This window comes from Stigmatopora argus, chromosome 22 (assembly GCF_051989625.1).
Source record: "Stigmatopora argus isolate UIUO_Sarg chromosome 22, RoL_Sarg_1.0, whole genome shotgun sequence".
In the NCBI taxonomy this organism is placed as follows: Eukaryota; Metazoa; Chordata; class Actinopteri; order Syngnathiformes; family Syngnathidae; genus Stigmatopora; species Stigmatopora argus.
This window is the reverse complement of record NC_135408.1, coordinates 6,121,727-6,142,372: the sequence shown is the minus strand read 5'-3', so window position 1 is coordinate 6,142,372 and position 20,646 is coordinate 6,121,727. Positions and strand designations below refer to the sequence as shown.

The window sequence follows — 20,646 nt, the reverse complement described above, 5'->3', positions numbered from 1 at the left end:
TGTTGAGCATGCAGACCAGAGCCAAAAGGACTTGTATGTGTGTGTCCATTGATTGTCCTCCTGTGACTGGCCATTCAACACTAATTAGCCTAGTTAAAAGGTCAGCGGCAGCCTTTGGTGGACGCCGAAGACCCGCACAAGACATGAGAATCTGGTCGCCATCCTAACCGCACTTGATTTTTATTAAGCGTCCTGACGATGATTGTTATCGCTTCACCGACACGAAGCCCTCACGGCAGCTGGTTTTACGTGAGCAGACGCGCCTTATAAATAACACCAGGCTAGCCATGCGTTATGGCATTTTTTGTTGTTGTTGTGGAGGTGGTTTGTTTGATGGCAATGTGCTAAGCTGCCGCTGCGACAAAGTTCCCCCCGGGGGGATAATAAAGTTCTCTTTGACCTTGCGCAAGTGTCAAAATGAAAGCGCTTCTAAGTGTATATTTTATAAGTGCGAAATGCTGGACCTGTGGAGGACTATCAATAGTAAGAAGAACTTGATTTTATCAGAATGTACTGAATTTTATAGAAGAACGGGTTAGCACATATGCATCACAGTTCTGAATTCGAGGGTTAAATTCCTAGTGGGTTTCACCTTAACTGTGTGGAGTTTGCATGTTCTCCCCATGCCTTCGTGGGTTTTCTAGGGTACTCCCATTTCCTCCCACATCCCAAAAGCATGCAAAGTGTGTGTGTGTGTGTGCATGGTGGTTAGTTTCCAAATGCCCTACGATTGGCTGACAACCAATTCAGGGTGTACGCTGCCTACTGCCTGTTGTTGGCTGGGATATTCTCCAGCACTCCTGCAACCCTAGGATAAGCGGCTTGGATGATGAATGAATGAATTTTATACTTACCGCTAATGTATTTCCGAATACATTGTTCTATCTTTCCTATTGTGTTGTTTTACAATGTTTTGCGCATTATGTGCATCATGTCATATCTGGTCAAATCAACTTTAAGACAGTCTCACAAGAGTAAAATCCTTTCATGTTGCGAAAATATGTAGGTATGCGTGTCAGGGGGAGGAAATTTTGAATATTTGCACGTAACAAAGACAGACAACGGCGGGAGCTGGAGAAGGAGAAAATTAACTCTGATAGCAGAGCGCACGTTTTCTGCAGATTCAACTTTCATGCAAATACTGAATGTGCAGACATGCGTGGCATTTTCAGCGAGCCGTCGATGAGAAGGTTCGTGATTTCTTTTAATCCGGGTTTGCAGACACAGGTCATGTAATGCAAATGCCATTCTAGTATATGTGGCTTGACGTGAACGCCTCGATCTTTTTGCTGGATCAGTTGCATTAGGTTGGACAGGTTTTGTTGTTTTTGTTTTTTTTCCGCTGTGCGACCTGTCCTTGTGATTGCCCATTGAGTTCACCTGTCGTTTCTCCGACCCAGCTGTATCTCCTGATTGCTACCACTCGTGTGACCCAGTTGTTTGTGATTGTCTCGTCAACCCTTGTCTGTCTATTTAAACACTGTGTGTCTGTCAGTCCTTGTCGGATCGTCGCTGGTTTGTCGCGTGTGTTCACATTTCAACTGATAAACGTTAGATAATATGGCGCTTTTCATTCTTCTGCTATGAATTGAAATGAGTTCATCACTCGTAGACGTCTCATCCATTTGAAAGGATTGGATGATAAACTCAATTAAAAGATGTTCCTGTTGATTCTTTTTTTGTGGAAGGGATTCCATTTGTTCCATCTGTGTAAATTTAAATTTTCTTGTCTCATGAAAATGCCTTCTGTCCCAATACCGTGTGCCATGCACACAAATCAAGTAATCACGAAGCCCTTGATGTTGTGTATCACATAGCTGCTGAATTGCAAAACACAACACGACTTTAATAAGCGAGCAATTACAAATAAATAGAAACATGCTGCGCCAGGCCCATGATTCGTATTGGATATTAATTGACTATGGAGCGTCAAACCTGTGTCTTCGTCGATAGTGAAGGCGCCCAGGCCGCTGCCGCCTCGGATGGAGTACTTCAAGGCACCGTCTCTTCCTTTGTCGTCGTCCTTAGCATCCACCGCCAGCACACTGGTGCCCGTCCGCGAGTTCTCCTTCACCGAGCCTCGCACGGCAAAGTCGGCAAAGTAGGGCACATACAAATTCTCGTTGACGTCCATCACCTGGAAACCGAGTAGTGAAAACATTAATATTTCAAACAGGCATTTGTAATTTGTACTCCTTAACTCAGTAGCTGTCACTGATGGCGCTAGATGTCCAATTCATCTTAAAAATCCATCTTTTTAACACAAAGAAAGTTGTCAAATTCATTCAAATTAATATACACATATAAACAAAAAATAAGAGGGAATTAATAAATTATTATTTGTATTTGTTATTTATGTTTTTATCTATTTTATTCATTTTGACAGTGAAAATGAAATGCACGTGTGTTGATGTCAATGGCAGGCAATTTGTTGTTTTTTTCAAATGTTTCTGGGTGTTGCGTACCTCCACCTCCACGTAGGTCACGCTGCTGAGGGTGGGTGCTCCCTGGTCCTCAGCGAGTAAGGTCAGGTTATAGAATGGCTGCTTCTCAAAGTCAAGTTCCCTCCTGATCCGCAGTATGCCACTAACAGCGTCCATCTGCCACATCCACACACGAATAAGTCATTAAAAGCAACATTGAATTGAAATGGTGATTCATCCATTTTCTATCCTTTTTAGGGTTTGAGGGATTTGCCACAATTTCTCACTGACTTCAACAAATCACACAGAGCTAAAGAGTAGATGAGATCACATACCTCAAACGTGCCGTTGAAGTCATTGAATAGCGAGAAACTGACTTGTCCACCGGACCCAATGTCTGAGTCCTGGGCCTGCACCCAAGTAATGACAGACCCTGGCGGGAGGTCCTCCAGCACTCGAGCGTTGTAAGAACTTGGGATGAAGGACGGCGGGCAATCGTTGACGTCTTCCACGATGACATTCAACGTGGTCACCGACGATCTCCTGTTCCCTCTTTCGGCCTTGTCCTTGACCTCGATCTTCAACGTAAAAGCCGGAACGCTCTCTCGGTCCAGTTGAGAAGCCACGAACACGGCACCGGTCTCGGTGTCGATGCCGAACTGAGGGACGGCGGTCAGCAATGCATAGGACAACTGCGCGTTTTGACCGGCGTCCTTGTCAAAGGCGGAAACGGCGACCACTTGTGTACCCAGCGGGGTGTTTTCGGCAACCAAAGCGGTGAAGGCGTCCTGGGTGAACTGCGGATCATTGTCATTGGCATCTTCCACAATAACGGTGATGAGCCTCCAGTCAGACATCTGGGGGACCCCTTGGTCGTAAACGGTGATGTTGAGAAAGTACCGGTCAGTCCGCTCTCGATCAAGCGGCCGCAGCACGGTCAGCAAACCACTCTCCATTCCCACGGTCAAACAGTTCTCTTTGCTGTCATCGGATACGGAAAACAGAAGGCGACCATTAAAGCCGCTGTCGCTGTCCCGTGCCCTGACCTGGAAGATGCTAGCTCCGGGTGGAAGGTCCTCCCGAACCAGAATACTCGTGGGCAAAGCCTCGAACTGGGGCGCTTGTTCGTTTACGGAGAAGAAATCTGGAATCCTGTCAAATTGTCTCACTCGAGCCATTGCCGAGGCCTTGGAGAGCATTTTCTCCGCCATCAACTGGACCACTTGAGTGTCCTTGCAGCTGAGCCCCCGGGATGGCGTGGAAGCTCTCACGACAGATATGTTGACAAACATGGGCTCCGATGACATTTCCCCATCTGTGGCGATGACTTTTAGGTTAAACATCCCGCTTTTTAAATTGACCCCCACTAACGATGTCGTCAACGACAAGGCGCCCGACTCGGCGTTTAAATTCAAGTAGTTCATTTCGTTGCCGGAGACCACCTCGTATTTAACCATTCCAAGTTCGTCCATGTCCACGGCCGACAGGGTGACGATGGTCTGGTCGACGGGAAAATCCCAGCCTATCATGCCTCTGCATGACACCCTCTCGAAGATAGGCGGGTTGTCATTGACATTTATCAAATGGACCGTTACGTTGACCTCGCTTTCCCTCCTGTAAGGCGACCCCCAGTCCGAGGCTCGAACGACAAAGGCGTAGACTTCCTCCGACGACTCAAAGTCCAGATCTCGCTCGATCCTCACCTCCCCAGTATTCGGATCCACGGCGAAAGGAAGCGAGGCTTCACCGATAATGGCGTGCGTGATATAGCCGTTCTCTCCTTTGTCTTCATCCGCGGCTGAAGCAACGAGAACGACGGTGCCGACGGCCAGACTTTCATTGATGGAAACGACATAAAACGGACGGCTGAACACTGGGGAGTTGTCGTTAGCGTCCTCCACCGTGATCCGGACCTTTGCTCTCAGCCGGCTGACAGCCTCTAACACTTCCATCTCCATGAAAATCTGTGATATCCTTGTCAGTAGCCTTGAGGTCATAATAACGCCGGTCGACGGATTGATATCAAAGTACATTAGTTCTGAGAAGCTGCAGAAGCTGTAATTGACACTCGCGGGAGATGGCACGATTCTCAGCACCTCAACAACTGTGCCCGGGGGAGCAATTTCACTCAGCACCACTTCATAAACGTCTTTCTCAAAACTCCCCGGCGTCGGTTTGGGCTTGGCGAACAACAGCTGAAGCAATTGAGTATTGGAGAACTTCGGAGGGACACCCCTGTCTTTCGCCTGAAGGGTTAAATTACAACCATAGGGATATTTGTCCCAGTCGACCTGCTGTGACGCTCTGACCCAATATTCATTCGCAGCGAGTGGCGAGCGATCAATCGCAAATTGTTCAAGTGGGTCACCGTCAATGATGGACACCCAATCTATGTACCCGCCCACACCCTCATCTTTATCCTCCACCATCACTTTAGCAAAAATCGGGCTACTCTCGGTCCACGACGGGACGACGGCGAGCGCCCTGAGGACGGGGGCGAACTCGTTTATTTGCGTCACGCTCACCACCAAGCGGGCTGTGCTGCTGATGTCGTTGTTCCCATACAGCTTCATCCCTCTGTCCACGACTTGCACCTCCAGCTCAAAGCGGTCCTCTCTCTTGGCCGGGCGAGAAGTCAGTGTGACCACGCCGCTCGTGGGGTGCACGGCGAAGAGGTCTTCTTTGCTCTTAAAGAAGTAGTAGAACTCACCGTTGGAGCCCACGTCGGCGTCTGTGGCCGTCACTCGCCCGATGCTGGCGCCCACGGGGGTGCTTTCGGACACCGTAAAAGAATAGGCGGTCGGGGAGAAGAGAGGTCGGAGGTCGTTAGTGTCCAGAATTTTGATGTAGACGGTGGCCAGTGCCTCAAAGCTTCCTTGGGCAGAAGCCTTCACCGTCAGAGTGTAATTGTCCTGGACTTCCCGGTTCAGCATGGCACCGGTGTTGGTTCGTATACGGAGGAAGCAGAAATCCCCCATGGGAAAGTCCTCCACCTGGAAAATTCCCTCGCTGTCGCCATTCTCAATGGAGAACTTGATGTCAAATGACCGGCCCAGGACGATTCCCATTTTGACCCGGCTTCCGACATAGGTCCTGGCGGCAGAGTTCTCAAAGATAGAGGCGTTGTAAGCGGGCTGGGTGAAAAGAAGCAGGCCTTGGCCGGACCTCGCCTCCTGCAATAATTGGCCACGCAATGTCGGGAAGGGGAAGGTGAGCAGGAAGCAAAGACGGCGCAAGAGAAACGGAAGGCGCATCATAATTCCTTTCAAATTGGGCTTCATGCTTGTTACATCACCGGGTCATCCTGCAAGAAAAAAAAAAAGCAATCCAGATGCATAAAGATCTCTTTTGCTGACTGAAATTCTCATTGCTTGTTAAAATTCTGACAGTGAGACATGGTAACAAAAACCATTTCAGGCAACCTACCTAATATTACATTGATGTGACTGCATATTCAGATCTGTGATCTAACGGCAAAGAATAGCCGTAGACATACTAGAAAATGGCAGGAGTGGGGTTTTTTTTAAAGCAAGACTAATATTGAATAGGACATAGTAGAAAAAAATGCCTTTTTAATTACATGTATACAAAGAGTTGGAACTCAGGAGGGCCATCTAGTGTGAAATGAAACACCCAAGAAAATCTGTTTGCAGCCTATTTCCCAGGATGTCTGAGAGTGGAACCTTATAAATGTTAACTCAGTCAGTGCCATTGACGACGATAGAAGTCCTATCCATTTAAATTGGGAGGGGCTGGAATAGTGTAATTAGGCAATTTGGTGATGAAGTGCTACCCCACAACTGAAAATGATCATTGCATTTTTGACAGCAATAAGCGTCTCATCGTTTGGACTAGTTGGACGTCTATCGCTGTCAATGGCACTGAAAGACGAGCATTCACGACCAATCTTGCCAATCCAAGTCTAATACGGAAAAATTAATAAAACTTGCAGCAAAAGGATTTAAGAGCCACATTACTGGATGTCCATCATGGTCAATGGCACTGGAAGAGTTGTTTGTTGTTGCTGTTTTTTTTCTTTGTTTGTTTTTTTGTTTTTGTTTTACTACTGACCGGATGTACTACTTCATACAGCACACTTTGTTAACTTCTTTAATTCACTGGATGCCATTGATAGTGATAGATGTCCAACTAGTCCAAACAATGAGACGCTTATTGCTGCCAGTGTGTCAAATACTCCTTTGTGGATAGGGATTTTCAAATAATTTGCAACAACATTTACTCCATTTTAACTCATTTGACGCCCTTGAGGCCACTACACGTCCAATTCATATGAATATCCAAATATTCGCTGCCATCCCTCCTAGTTCAAATGGATTGGACGTCTACTGGCGATCAACTCGTCAAAAACTTAAATTTCTGAACAAGTGAAAGTAGAGTCGGGACAAAAGTTGCAATACATAACTTATATTGATCAGACTACAAATGGTTGGAAGAACCGTGCGATAAATGTTAAAGGCAACAAGAAGGTCGTATTGCGTCCAGGCTGCAGACTAATTGAGCAAAGCGTTGGATGGTCTGCACGGACAAATCTAAGGTTGTCTTACCTCTGTTTTTGCGGAATCACTCAAAAGTACATCCTCCATTTTCAAAGTCTTCAAAAGCACTCGAACGTGCACGTTGCATCCTGCCGAGAAGCGCTCACTGAGTGCACGCCAATTGTCCCAGTTTCCACGTACCTGCGCCCTGCCGAGCGTGACACAAAATGGACGTTAAAGCAACCCGGTTGCTCCTTTTGCCTTGCGGTGATTTCAATTGCAGACAGAAAAACACGACTGGGAGGGGGAATAAAAAAGGAAAAAGCTTTACGCAAGTTTTTTTGGAGGGGGCTTGTCCAGAATCGTCATTTGCCTCCGCTTTGGGACCGCAGATGGACGGGAGGGTGGGTGACAGTAAGCGAGTGGGCGAGCGAGGAAGAGAGGGAGAGCCGGAGTTTGCCGAAAAAAGCCGGAAAAAGCCGAAGATGACTTCACACAAGAACCCTTGAGACTAATGCATTGTTATCACAACTTTTTCTGCGGTCAAAACATTACAAAATAACTATCTCAAAAGTAAAATCGCTTTATCAATATTGCAAATAAACCTTACTTGTTATTAATATTGTTTAACAGGGAAGAGAAGACATATCTAACCACAATTTCGTTTACCTAGAGACCATCAATAGGTTGCTGACAGAACTGCAAATGGCCAAATAAAAAGGACTAAAAATGTTGTGTTTAACAACAAAACAACAGTAAAAACATTTTATTGATTAATCATAGTTGAGACCTGTCCACAAATGTGTACTATTAGTATACATCCATATACTGTATGTTGAAACCAGGTTCACATTTATTAAATTATAATTATTCGAAATAGTTACCTGCCTTATCAATTAACAAAATTGTATATATCACCCAAATAAAAATTCCCTGAATCGTTGTCCATATTGAGAGGCAAAAATGACAAAACTATTTTTGAAACACCATTGAGTGTGCGCAAGTGCCGATGTTTGCCGAAAGGAGCCGAACAACCCCGGAAATGAACGAGACCAAGTTCGTGTGTGTGTAGCGGTGTGCGGCATCCCCTCTGTCTCGCGTCTCGAGGTTGCAAATGTGCTGATTTTAATAATCCATCTTCCATTTTCAAGTCCATTTATTCGCCACGATGTCTACTTTGTGCTACAACAAGGGCTGCGGACAGCGATTCGACCCGGAAAACAACCCGGATGGTGAGTAGCTAAGCGGCTACCGAGGCTAACGCCTCATCTGGAAATTTCTAAGAGCCCACAGGCCAAAAGTACTTTCCGTTTACAGATCATTAAAAGCAGATTAAAATGTCACACTTCAGTTGACTTTATGATTCATCATAACTGGCTGGCAACACTGACGAATTATGCGTTGGGCTGCTTATTTTGAACTTCGGATAACCTTGTTTGCTTCACGGGAAGCAGACTTTGGAAAGTCACATTAAATACTTTTTATTCATATTTATATTGTGATGGATTCAATGCGGTTTTGTATCAGTAATTAGCCACACATCCAACCCCTTTGATCTTTATAACTCCTATTTTAACATTTTTAATCTCAAAATGGTTTGAACGTCTAGCGCCGCCAATGGCAACCAAAGGTAAATGCCAAATAAGGTCTCTCATTTTCTGAACTGCTTTATACTCGAGGGTCGCGAGGGGTGCTGGAGCCTATCGCAGATGACCCCAGCCCGAGGCAGGGGACACCCTGAATCGCCAGCCAATCGCAGGGCACAAGGAGATGGAGTCTAACCCTCACCCACACCCTCAACCTCACCCACACGCTCACTCTAACCCTAATTTTCGCAGGGCACAAGTAGCTGGAGTATAACCCTAACCCTTCCCCTAACCCTAACCCTGAATCGGTGGCCAGCCCATCGCAGGTCACAAGGAGTTGGAGTGTAACCCTAACCCTAACTCTGAATCGGTGGCAGGCCGATCACAGGAAAAAAGGAGACTGAGTCTAACCCTCACCCACACTCTCACCCACACTCTCACCCACACTCTCACCCACACTCTCACCCACACTCTCACCCACACTCTCACCCACACTCTCACCCACACTCTCACCCACACTCTCACCCACACTCTCACCCACACTCTCACCCACACTCTCACCCACACTCTCACCCACACTCTCACCCACACTCTCACCCACACTCTCACCCACACTCTCACCCACACTCTCACCCACACTCTCACCCACACTCTCACCCACACTCTCACCCACACTCTCACCCACACTCTCACCCATACTCTCACCCACACCCTCAGCCTCACCTACACGCTCACCCTAACCCTAATTTTCGCAGGGCACAAGTAGATGGAGTATAACCCTACCCCTTCCCCTAACCCTAACCCTGAATCAGTGACCAGCTCATCGCAGGTCACAAGGAGATGGAGTGTAACCCTAACTCTGAATCGGTGGCAGGCCGATCACAGGAAAAAAGGAGACTGAGTCTCACCCACACCCACACCCTCACCCACACCCTCACCCACACCCTCACCCACACCCTCACCCACACCCTCACCCACACCCTCACCCTCAACCTCACCCACACCCTCACCCTCACCCACACCCTCACCCACACCCTCAACCTCACCCCCAGCCTCACCCACACCCACACCCTCACCCACACCCTCACCCACACCCTCACCCACACCCTCACCCACACCCTCACCCACACCCTCAACCTCACCCCCAGCCTCACCCACACCCTCACCCCCAGCCTCACCCACACCCTCAACCTCACCCACACGCTCACTCTAACCCTAATTTTCGCAGGGCACAAGTAGCTGGAGTATAACCCTAACCCTTCCCCTAACCCTAACCCTGAATCGGTGGCCAGCCCATCGCAGGTCACAAGGAGATGGAGTGTAACCCTAACCCTAACTCTGAATCGGTGGCAGGCCGATCACAGGAAAAAAGGAGACTGAGTCTAACCCTCACCCACACCCTCACCCACACCCTCACCCTCAACCTCACCCACACCCTCACCCACACCCTCACCCACACCCTCAACCTCACCCCCAGCCTCACCCCCAGCCTCACCCACACCCTCAACCTCACCCACACGCTCACTCTAACCCTAATTTTCGCAGGGCACAAGTAGCTGGAGTATAACCCTAACCCTTCCCCTAACCCTAACCCTGAATCGGTGGCCAGCCCATCGCAGGTCACAAGGAGATGGAGTGTAACCCTAACCCTTCCCCTAACCCTAACTCTGAATCGGTGGCAGGCCGATCACAGGAAAAAAGGAGACTGAGTCTAACCCTCACCCACACCCTCACCCACACCCTCACCCACACTCTCACCCACACTCTCACCCACACTCTCACCCACACTCTCACCCACACTCTCACCCACACTCTCACCCACACTCTCACCCACACTCTCACCCATACTCTCACCCACACCCACACCCTCACCCACACTCTCACCCTCACCCACACCCACACCCACACCCTCACCCACACTCTCACCCACACCCACACTCTCACCCACACTCTCACCCACACTCTCACCCACACCCTCAGCCTCACCTACACGCTCACTCTAACCCTAATTTTCGCAGGGCACAAGTAGATGGAGTATAACCCTAACCCTTCCCCTAACCCTAACCCTGCATCGGTGGCCAGCTGATCGCAGGTCACAAGGAGTTGGAGTGTAACCCTAACCCTTCCCCTAACCCTAACTCTGAATCGGTGGCAGGCCGATCACAGGAAAAAAGGAGACTGAGTCTAACCCTCACCCACACCCTCACCCACACCCTCACCCACACCCTCACCCACACTCTCACCCACACTCTCACCCACACTCTCACCCACACTCTCACCCACACTCTCACCCACACTCTCACCCATACTCTCACCCACACCCTCACCCACACTCTCACTCTCACCCTCACCCACACCCACACCCTCACCCACACCCACACTCTCACCCACACTCTCACCCACACTCTCACCCACACCCTCAGCCTCACCTACACGCTCACTCTAACCCTAATTTTCGCAGGGCACAAGTAGATGGAGTATAACCCTAACCCTTCCCCTAACCCTAACCCTGCATCGGTGGCCAGCTGATCGCAGGTCACAAGGAGATGGAGTGTAACCCTAACCCTTCCCCTAACTCTAACCCTAACTCTGAATCGGTGGCAGCCCGATCGCAGGAAAAAAGGAGACTGAGTCTAACCCTCACCCACACCCTCACCCACACCCTCACCCACACCCTCACCCACACCCTCACCCACACTCTCACCCACACTCTCACCCACACTCTCACCCACACTCTCACCCACACTCTCACCCACACTCTCACCCACACTCTCACCCACACTCTCACCCACACTCTCACCCACACTCTCACCCACACTCTCACCCACACCCTCACCCTCACCCACACCCTCACCCACACCCTCACCCACACCCTCACCCACACCCACACCCACACCCTCACCCTCACCCACACCCTCACCCACACCCTCACCCACACCCTCACCCACACCCTCACCCACACCCTCACCCACACTCTCACCCACACTCAACCACACCCTCACCCACACCCTCACCCACACTCTCACCCACACTCTCACCCACACTCTCACCCACACTCTCACCCACACTCTCACCCACACTCTCACCCACACTCTCACCCACACCCACACCCTCACCCACACCCTCACCCACACCCTCACCCACACCCTCACCCACACCCTCACCCACACCCACACCCACACCCTCACCCACACCCTCACCCACACCCTCACCCACACCCACACCCTCACCCACACCCTCACCCACAGCCTCACCCACAGCCTCACCCACAGCCTCACCCACAGCCTCACCCACACACTCACCCTAACCCTAATTTTCGCAGGGCACAAGTAGATGGAGTGTAACCCTAACTCTGAATCGGTGGCAGGCTGATCGCAGGAAAAAGGGAGACTGAGTCTAACCCTCACCCACACACTCACCCACACACTCACCCACACACTCACCCATACCCTCACCCACACCCTCACCCACACCCTTACCCACAATCTCAGCCTCACCCACACCCTGACCCACAGCCTGACCCACACACTCACCCACACACTCACTCACCCTCACCCACAGCCTCACCCACAGCCTCACCCACAGCCTCACCCACACCCTTACCCACACCCTCACCCACACACTCACCCACACACTCACCCACACACTCACCCACACACTCACCCACACCCTCACCCACACCCTCACCCACACCCACAGCCTCACCCACAGCCACACCCTCACCCACACCCTTACCCACACCCTCAGCCTCACCCACACACTCACCCTCACCCTCACCCTCACCCACACCCACACCCTCACCCACACCCTCACCCACACCCTCACCCACACCCTCACCCACACCCTCACCCACACCCTCAGCCTCACCCACACACTCACCCTAACCCTAATTTTCGCAGGGCACAAGTAGATGGAGTGTAACCCTTCCCCTAACCCTAACTCTGAATTGGTGGCAGGCTGATCGCAGGAAAAAGGGAGACTGAGTCTAACCCTCACCCACACACTCACCCACACCCTCATCCACATCCACACCCTAACCTTAAAATGACGTACCTGTCCAAGTATAATGTATTTTTTTTGGTTTGTTTCATAGCTGTACAAATGGGATTATAATAAGAGTGGTTCCAATCCATAGACTTGGCATTAGTCGGAGTTCCTTTGCACTATAGAATCCAATGCGTTGATATCTTATTGTTGTCGTCATGCCTTTTATGTAGTTGAAATTCAAAAGATGGTCCGTCTAGTTTTGTGTTATTAAGCACGCACGCGTCGCCCCCGTCTTCATCTGAAGAAATTCCGCGCAGGTCTCGTGTCTAATTTCCATTTTAATTGCATGCCACTTTTCATCACATTGACTTACAATGCAGTGCTATTACCTTAAGGTTTGATGGACGACTGTGCGTGGACCGCTGGAAGGAAATTGTTGCTTTATAAGGTCACCCAGGCAATTTGATACTCTCTTTCTGCTACTTTTACTTAAAGTTGTAAAAGAGTTTAGTCTTTACTGACAGCCGCACATAGCCGCCTGTATTACCACAATCAAATCGGAATTGCAGAGGAGAAAAAGTCCTGGCATATTTAAATTAAATGCCAAAGGGTTGTTATGGGAGCAAGTTTTAAGTTCAGGGGAAGAAAAATGGACAGACTAGGGGCAAAGAATGATTGTCCCTCGCTCTGTATTTCAATTTGTTTCAAATCTCAACATTCAGTATTGTCTGACAACTTGCAAGAATTTACATGAGTAGACATCCAATTCATTTTAATGTTCTGTCAGTGCAAATGCTCCCAGTTCAAATGGATTGAACGTCTATCACCGTCAATGGCATAGGGTGAGTTAATGAAAAAATGTACACTATTTTAATAAATAGGGAATTTTAATGAGTTTAAAAGATGACAGTGTTAGTGTTACAACAACCAAAAACTTCTCACAAGGAGCTATATAGGGTGTCATATTTAATCAATCATATGCAAAGTCTGATGCAAACTAAGCAATGGACAGTCACTCAAAAAGAGCCTAATTCTGATGGTTAAATGTGTTTAACAGGGATAGGAACACAAATTGTGTACTAAAATGCAAGATCTATTACATTTTTTTAGAGCCGGCTAGCTTAATGCTAAATTAAAATGGGAGATGCCATTGTCTAAAAACCAAAAACAACATAAAAACCAAGTTTAAAAAAAATGACAGGTCAATATGAAAAAAAAAAACAATCATGAATCACCAACTTCCACAAAAATCCAATCTTTATTTTTTTGTTCCTACAGGCTGCTGCACGCATCACCCCGGCGTTCCCGTATTCCACGACGCACTGAAGGCAAAAACCCTTTGAAAAAGTTACTGTTTCCCTGCAGTATGCTAATGCTCCTCTTCCCCTTCCTCTAGGGATGGTCCTGCTGCAAGAGACGAACCACCGACTTCTCCGACTTCCTCAGCATCGCGGTAAGCTTTTTGTTCACTACTTGCGACGACCAGCTTTACCTCCGCTTTTTTTTTTTCTGTTGCGCTCGCAGGGCTGCACAAAAGGTCCCCACAACAAAGAGAAACCCCCCGAGCCAGTCAAACCGAACGTTACCTCGTCGGCAGAGAAAGACGTCGACGAGCAGAAGCCCAAATTCAACGAGTATATCATCTCCGCGCCGAAGCCCCAGGAGGCCATTTGCAGACCCAGGTTGTCCAACACCTTGGCTTGGAATCAATAACCTTCAAGTCCAAGGCACTCGCTATTGATTGGTGAAGACCTAAAATATAACACAGAATATTTGTGGGTTTTTTTTTTGTTGTCTGCTCTGACCACTTCACACCATTCCAAACTTAAAAATGAATGTGACAGAGGCTCTCTTTTGATTTCGCTCTGGCCAAAACACATTTTTTGTTTTTTTGCGCCTTTTCGATTCCAATGGCAAAATTATCACATTTTCAAAATGCAACTTGTCCTACAGTTTCTGTCCTAATCGCTTAATTTGCACATTAAACGGCGGTTCCTCTAAAATTTGAAAAATGTCCCCATACATTTCCAATGTCTTCTTAATTTGCAACAGCACATAAAACACTCTGAAAAGTAATAATTTTGACCATAAACTTTCTTAAATTGCACCAGAATCAACAGAAAGTGAAATGTAAATAACCCTTACATTAAGTAAATTACTGCCATTGACAACGGTAAATGTCCAAATGCTCCAATTGAACTTTAATGCTTTAAAAAAATTAAATAAATTCTCCACCAATCAAATTTCATTTTTCGGAAGATTTAGCTTGTATATCAAAACAAATAGTATTAAGTTTTTAATTTGGCAACTTTTTTGAACAATTCTCATTTTTTGTCTGACGTAAAATACTAAAGTGAACAATGAAATACATTTTTCATTTTCATTGCTATGGTAACGAGCGTCGTCTTGTGCAATAGTGCTGACGAGCCCATGGTGAGGTTGCAGCACAAAGTGTCATCTTCTCTCAAGCAAGCTCTGGAGAAGCTCAAACTTAGTGACAACTCCCTCGCACTTCAAAAAGGTGAGAGCGCAACTTTTTCTTTTCTTTTTTTGGTTCATTTTTTTTATGCGACAATTGATCCACCAAGAACAGGATGTATACCACGACTGGAACTTTAAAAGACTCTCAGGAATTTGAATTCCATATGCACCAGAGGAGTTCAGTCCATGTTATAGTAATGGATCTGTCATTCAATCTGATTTTTGATTCTTTTGCCCGCAGAGGACAACAGCGACGAGGTCAAGATTGGAACGTCCTGCAAAAATGGAGGATGCACCAAAGTAGGTGCCATAATCTGCTTATATCAAGTTTTTGGACTATAGGTCGCACCTGAGTATAAATTGCACTGGCCAAAAAATGCATAAAGAAAGGGGGGAAAACATAAGTCGCATTTTTGGGGGGAATTTTATTTGATATAATGAACAGACAATTCCTCTTGAAAGGCATTTAAAATTAAAAAATAGAATAGAGGCAACAACAGTCTGGATATATATATCTATATTATCTGTCGATCAGACGGAAAAAAATAAAGGCTTATATTGGCATTGTTCGTATTCCCTACACAACGTATGAACCATTTTGTGACAAAATAATCGAATTTCTTTCTATAAAAAAACAACTACCACAAAAATACCGGCCTCCACAGTAATGAAACTAAATGGAAAATGAGGGAGTGACATTACTCTGCACTAGTACTGCAGTATATATGGCCAACAGCAAAATATAATTAAAACTGGGTTGTTGGGTTTTTTTTATGCGATTTTTGGTTTATTTTACAAAGAAAAGGACTACGGGTCCTTTCGGGTCAGCAAAATACTAAAAGTATATATTTATTTCTAATTTATTAGAGCTATGATGGTCCTGCCTCTGACTCGGACAAATGCTCCTTCCACTCAGGATTTCCCATCTTCCACGAAGGGTTGGTGATAATGCATTCTCTGCTAAAGTATATAAATATATATCTTATATAATATAAATATCCTTTTTTTCCACGTTCAGAATGAAGTACTGGAGCTGCTGCAAGAAGAAAACCTCCGATTTTAACTCATTCCTCTCCCAAGTGGGCTGCACCAAGGGCCAGCACCTGTGGAAGAAAAAGGACGAAGTAGGTAGTTAGAATGAGGCTCTGCTACCATCTATCGGTGGTTTTGAAAACGTTGGAGGTTTATGTCAAAATGCTTCTCGGTGACTCAAACAGGGTAAGAAGCTGGCGCCCTGTCGGTTCGACTGGCATCAGACGGGCTCGCAGGTGATCATCTCCATCTACGCTAAGAACGCTGCACCCGAGCTAAGCTACGTAGATGCCAACAGCACCACGCTGCACATTCACTTGATGTTTGAAGGGGAAAAGAGCTTTGAACAGAAGATCAGCCTGTGGGGAGTAAGTCTACGTACTACGAGTCGAGGAAAAAAGCAGTCAATCGTCCCAATTGACCCTTTATAAAAAAATGTATTTCCAGGTAATCGATGTAACCCAGACTGCCGTCAACATGATGGCGGCCAAAATCGAGGTGGCCATGAGGAAATCGGAAGCCATGTCGTGGGCTCGCCTGGATCTGCCTGCGCCCGTGGCGGCGTCCGCGAGAGACCAAGAAAAGAAATGTGAGAGTGACAACAGCGATAGTGACGACGACGATGATGAGGAGAGCGAATGATCAGAAGGGAGAAAACGACATTTTCTACAGGAATTATTCCTCAATTTGGGAACTTTAATAGCCACAAAATTCTAGCCCCGATCTCATCATGCTGGATGATCTCAGTATTTGGTTTTCAGACTACCTTTTTATTCATTCTATCCTTTAATACAGATTTCTGAACCGATCAGAGAGCGGTTGATCATTTTTAAACACTACTGTTAAGAAGTGAACATCATTTTCGACATGGCCTTCAGGTGGCAGTAAAGACAAAATAGTGGCATTATACTGTAAAACACCAGATTATACTTCAATGCAACATGTTTTCACAATATTACAAGCAACTGTACCATATTGATGTGTATTCTGAACACTTGTTTAGTTAAAACTTTTTTTAACCATGTCCAATCCATTGAAGCTGGAAACCTTATCTTGCTATTTATAATGAATGATAGGCGCCCAATCAATTTCAGTGTCAGCCTTACAACTCGAAAGAGATTGGACGTCTATTGTCATTAATCAGTTAACAGTGACAAAAGTACTCTTGTAGGAGAGGATTTCAAATTGTTATCATTTACACACACAGCATGTGTATGTGCATGTTAAAACCATCACATTGTGGAACAATACCTTTTTTTAAACTAAATATGAACATTTCAATAAAGCTTGGCAATCGTTATTGCTGCAATAGAGATGTCAAAAGTGAGTGGTGTCTACTTAATGAGGCTCCTAGCATGTTTTTCTTCATCTCTCCTGATAAGCGGCTGTCGTTCTGGGAGGTTTTGGAACGTAAAAAAATAATTGCGGATCCGTTGCCATGACCAAACGTGCTCTTTGCATTTTATGGCGATGGCGGCCACACCCACGGTCAGGCCGACTCCGCAGAGGCCTGCGAGTAGGAGCCACGGCCCCATGGCGTGAACATCCTCCAGGTATGGGCGCAAAGACTCGGACAGAAGCTGGCCTGTGGAGGGAAGGATACGTGACTAGAAGCAAACTTTTTAAAATTATTATTTAAGGTGCTATGGGAGCTTATAGTCGGGTGCGCTGAGTTTGTAGTCATTAGTTGGAACAAGGCGGCGCAATAACTTACTGGCACCCAGCAGACGAGAGTACTCGTATCCCAGGTCTTTGCTGGTTCTGAAGTATTCTCTGTTAGTGTGCAGGGGCAGGAAGGGAACCATGTGGTACTCGCCATTGTGTCCAATGGGGGCATTGGAAGTTGGGTACTTGGACGGCTCAGGCCTGTGCCGCCTCAGCCATTCTTCATAGAGACTTTTATGGGGAAAGTCACACACATTTAATTGGACTCAAACCGAAAAGTACCAACACAAAACAATATTTCCCAATGTCTGTTCCATACAGGCTTTTTTTTAAAACCTACGAGATTCAGTTGACTTTGATGATCCTGCTTTCCACTTGCATGCATGTCAGTTTTAGCGTGGGTTTTGACATTTTTGTGAATATTTTTTTATTTTTATACTTGTGGAAATTACAATGTTGCACTGAGGCCGTGAATTTTCAGTTGTGAAGTGGCGAGGGATGTTTGTATTGCTTTTGCTCATGGACAGAAATAGCAAAAAAGTGTGTTGTGTTGTATTCCGTACGGATTTTCACCTGTCCACAAAGGAATGGTGCAGGAGGAAAATTGGGTCGTTGGCCGAGCCCTGCACTGACGACATGGATCCATTCATAAAGATGTGCAGAGCAGCGTGCATGCCCATACGGGTGCTGCCCCCCACACCCGTCTGGGGGTCCCCAAATCCTAGCAGAGTGACAAATGCAGTCACACACACAAGGAATTTACACCCAATTTTTTTTTCACTTCTATCTAACCTTCCAAAGTGTTACGGAAGCTCAAGTTAGCGCGACGGTCCATGGTGCCAGTGTCGTAGTTGGCCAAACTGAGCGTGAAGGCCACCTCGGCGGAAGTCGGCAGACGTTCCACCCGGCTGCGGTCGTGGTTGCCTGGGTTACGGCGAAGAGGGCCCTCTGCCAGGGCATCGCACAGGACGCCACGAGCGTTGTAGTCCTGAGCTCGTGAGCACAGCGACTGACAACCCAGATGGATTTAGTAGTTAAATGTAGGTTAACTCATTGGCTGCCATTGACAGCCCGGGACATCCGATAACCTTTGACTGGGAGGGTTAAATTAAGGATTTTGCCTTTCCCAGTCAAAATGGACTGGACGTCGCGCTGTCTATGACACTGACAGATGAGCATTCACAGTCAGTCTTTCCACTTTGAATTGGACATCTTGTTGTCAATAACAGGCAATGAGTTAATGGTGGTTAAGAATATTTATACTCATTGATTGACGTTGACAGAGATAGTTATAAAAATTCTAACTGGGACATCTGGCAAGGCAACAAAAAGTAATTCAAAATTCCGTCCATCACGACACGTTTAGGTGTCAAGTAAATCAACCGTATAATTTGGTTCGAGGTCATTAAATGTTTTGTAGACCGTAAGCAATATTTAGTCATATATACTTTGATTCATAGAAAATGATTTCATGACCAGTGTAAAGTTTTCTTCTATTTGTAAGGACTCTGGAAGTAGCACTCAGGATTATTTGCATCCTGATTGAGTTTTTGTCCAAACCTGTAAATTACAAATATCCATGCATTCAAGTTTAATAGATTAGATACGTTTTTCCATGTCTTGTTTGGACAGTATGGCTTTCAAAGTGCTTAATCTTACATCATTCACAGCAAAATTTTCAAATGGATTTCATATCTGTTGCAAAAAAAATAATGTAAAAATTATATTTACCCTCCACGAAGAGAAGACTGAGCCAGGACTAAGCAGACTAGGGTCCCGGGGGTTACGGCCCCCCATGAGCTGGTCAGTGCATACATCGCACCCCTGTGCATCTCTCCAGTCCCAGTAAGGGATGGTGAAGCTGTCATCCCCAGTTATCTTCCTTATCTGGCGCTCCCAGTGCAGCAGGTAGACCCGGTGCCACGGGAGGAACCCCGGAGCCCAATGGGCAAAGTCCACATCCGCCCAAATGTTCCCCGGCCCGCCCAGCAAGGCGTCCCGGGACACGTAATAGTGCATCCACACAAAAACGTCATACACAGACACATTGGCAAAGGCGGGGTTGGAACCGTTGCCCATCTCCCGGTAGGTTCCCGTGGCGACCACGTAGTCGTCACTGGGCGTCTGCTTGGCCAGGTTCAGGTAGGACACCAGTCGGGTCCTCTCGGGTCGGGTCAGGTGGAACACATTTCTTCGAAGGGACTCCCGTCTTTCATGGCAGTTCTCCCCGTAGTAGCCAAACTTGCAATCAGCACAGTTGAAACCCATGAAGTTCCCCATGCATTGGCAGGTTCGGTTGTAGAACACCAAAGGCCACCTCTCGCGATCGTCCACCCCTCGGAAGGGGTACTGCATCCCGTCCGGGTTCTCCGGTACTACCACGTCCCCGCAGATCCCTCGACCGGTGGCGGCCCCGCACGCCGAGCCATCCCCCTCCCAAGGCGGGCAGCACTCCTTGGCCAGGAGGGCCTGACGGTTGGTGCACATGCGCGGGAACTGTTGGAGGGCCGGTGCCCAAACGAGCATGAAAACCACGGCTGCAGCCCACCACATCGCGGCAGGGTTGAAATCGAGATGTGGAAAAAGTTTCACGCTGAAAAAAGTATTCTCTGCCAGAAACACTCCCCTCCCTCGCTAAGCCGGTCACATGCCGCTTAACCTCAGATGGAGGTTTATTCACTGATGCTATTATGGAGGTCGCAAGCAGTCAGACAGAAATGATAAGCTCTGAAGTTATACTTTTTTTAAAAGATTGAAGCAAAAAAGAGCATATCCAAAAATTATATACCCATAATGAAGTCATGAAAGTTGATTCTTTCATGACTTCATTGACTTTCATGATTGTTTTTGGTGACAAAGAAATATCTGTTCCAATCAGAGAAAAAAACATGTTGTAGAAATAACTGGAAACTCAAGACATTATGTTCTTTACAAGTATAACCACCACTGTATATAGGTGGACGAGTGGTTCGCACA

At 47.1% G+C, this 20,646-nt stretch overlaps 3 protein-coding genes across 6 annotated transcripts in view; 1 reads left to right on the top strand and 2 right to left on the bottom strand.

The window, feature by feature from the left end:
- fat3b (FAT atypical cadherin 3b) overlaps nucleotides 1-7,293 on the bottom strand; it is a 51,175-nt gene extending 43,882 nt beyond the window's left edge. For all 4 annotated transcript variants that reach the window (XR_013298100.1, XM_077592249.1, XM_077592247.1 and 1 more), the window contains exons 1-4: nucleotides 6,989-7,293; nucleotides 2,759-5,727; nucleotides 2,466-2,600; nucleotides 1,936-2,137 (exon numbers count right to left, since the gene is read on the bottom strand). Coding sequence is in view for 3 of the 4 variants with exons in the window: in XM_077592249.1 (XP_077448375.1) it covers nucleotides 1,936-2,137; nucleotides 2,466-2,600; nucleotides 2,759-5,704 (3,283 nt within the window). In the remaining variant the exon portion in view is untranslated. The remainder of the gene's footprint in view (nucleotides 1-1,935; nucleotides 2,138-2,465; nucleotides 2,601-2,758; nucleotides 5,728-6,988) is intronic.
- Nucleotides 7,294-7,917: 624 nt separating this feature from the next.
- Nucleotides 7,918-17,328, top strand: chordc1b (cysteine and histidine-rich domain (CHORD) containing 1b). Its single transcript, XM_077592667.1, has 10 exons — nucleotides 7,918-8,151; nucleotides 13,771-13,820; nucleotides 13,889-13,945; nucleotides 14,017-14,174; nucleotides 14,910-15,013; nucleotides 15,215-15,273; nucleotides 15,841-15,911; nucleotides 15,992-16,097; nucleotides 16,191-16,373; nucleotides 16,453-17,328. Exons 1-10 carry the CDS (start codon nucleotides 8,088-8,090, stop codon nucleotides 16,645-16,647), a joined length of 1,047 nt encoding a protein of 348 aa, XP_077448793.1. The 5' UTR covers nucleotides 7,918-8,087; the 3' UTR covers nucleotides 16,648-17,328.
- On the bottom strand, nucleotides 17,323-20,223 carry LOC144068274 (tyrosinase-like). Its single transcript, XM_077592666.1, has 5 exons — nucleotides 19,402-20,223; nucleotides 18,463-18,679; nucleotides 18,244-18,391; nucleotides 17,720-17,901; nucleotides 17,323-17,590 (listed from the first exon to the last, which is right to left on the bottom strand). Exons 1-5 carry the CDS (start codon nucleotides 20,221-20,223, stop codon nucleotides 17,340-17,342), a joined length of 1,620 nt encoding a protein of 539 aa, XP_077448792.1. The 3' UTR covers nucleotides 17,323-17,339.
- Nucleotides 20,224-20,646: the final 423 nt, after the last annotated feature.

Excerpts from the sequence above, each read along its gene's own strand:
- LOC144068274 (XM_077592666.1), bottom strand. The coding sequence starts at position 20,223 with ATGTGGTGGGCTGCAGCCGTGGTTTTCATGCTCGTTTGGGCACCGGCC. Across the intron at positions 18,680-19,401 it reads CAGTCTTCTCTTCGTGGAGG|TCGCTGTGCTCACGAGCTCA; the intron begins GTAAATATAATT and ends CTGGGTTGTCAG. Across the intron at positions 18,392-18,462 it reads CTTCCGTAACACTTTGGAAG|GATTTGGGGACCCCCAGACG; the intron begins GTTAGATAGAAG and ends TCACTCTGCTAG.
- chordc1b (XM_077592667.1), top strand. The coding sequence starts at position 8,088 with ATGTCTACTTTGTGCTACAACAAGGGCTGCGGACAGCGATTCGACCCG. Across the intron at positions 15,274-15,840 it reads AAAATGGAGGATGCACCAAA|AGCTATGATGGTCCTGCCTC; the intron begins GTAGGTGCCATA and ends CTAATTTATTAG. Across the intron at positions 15,912-15,991 it reads TTTCCCATCTTCCACGAAGG|AATGAAGTACTGGAGCTGCT; the intron begins GTTGGTGATAAT and ends TTCCACGTTCAG.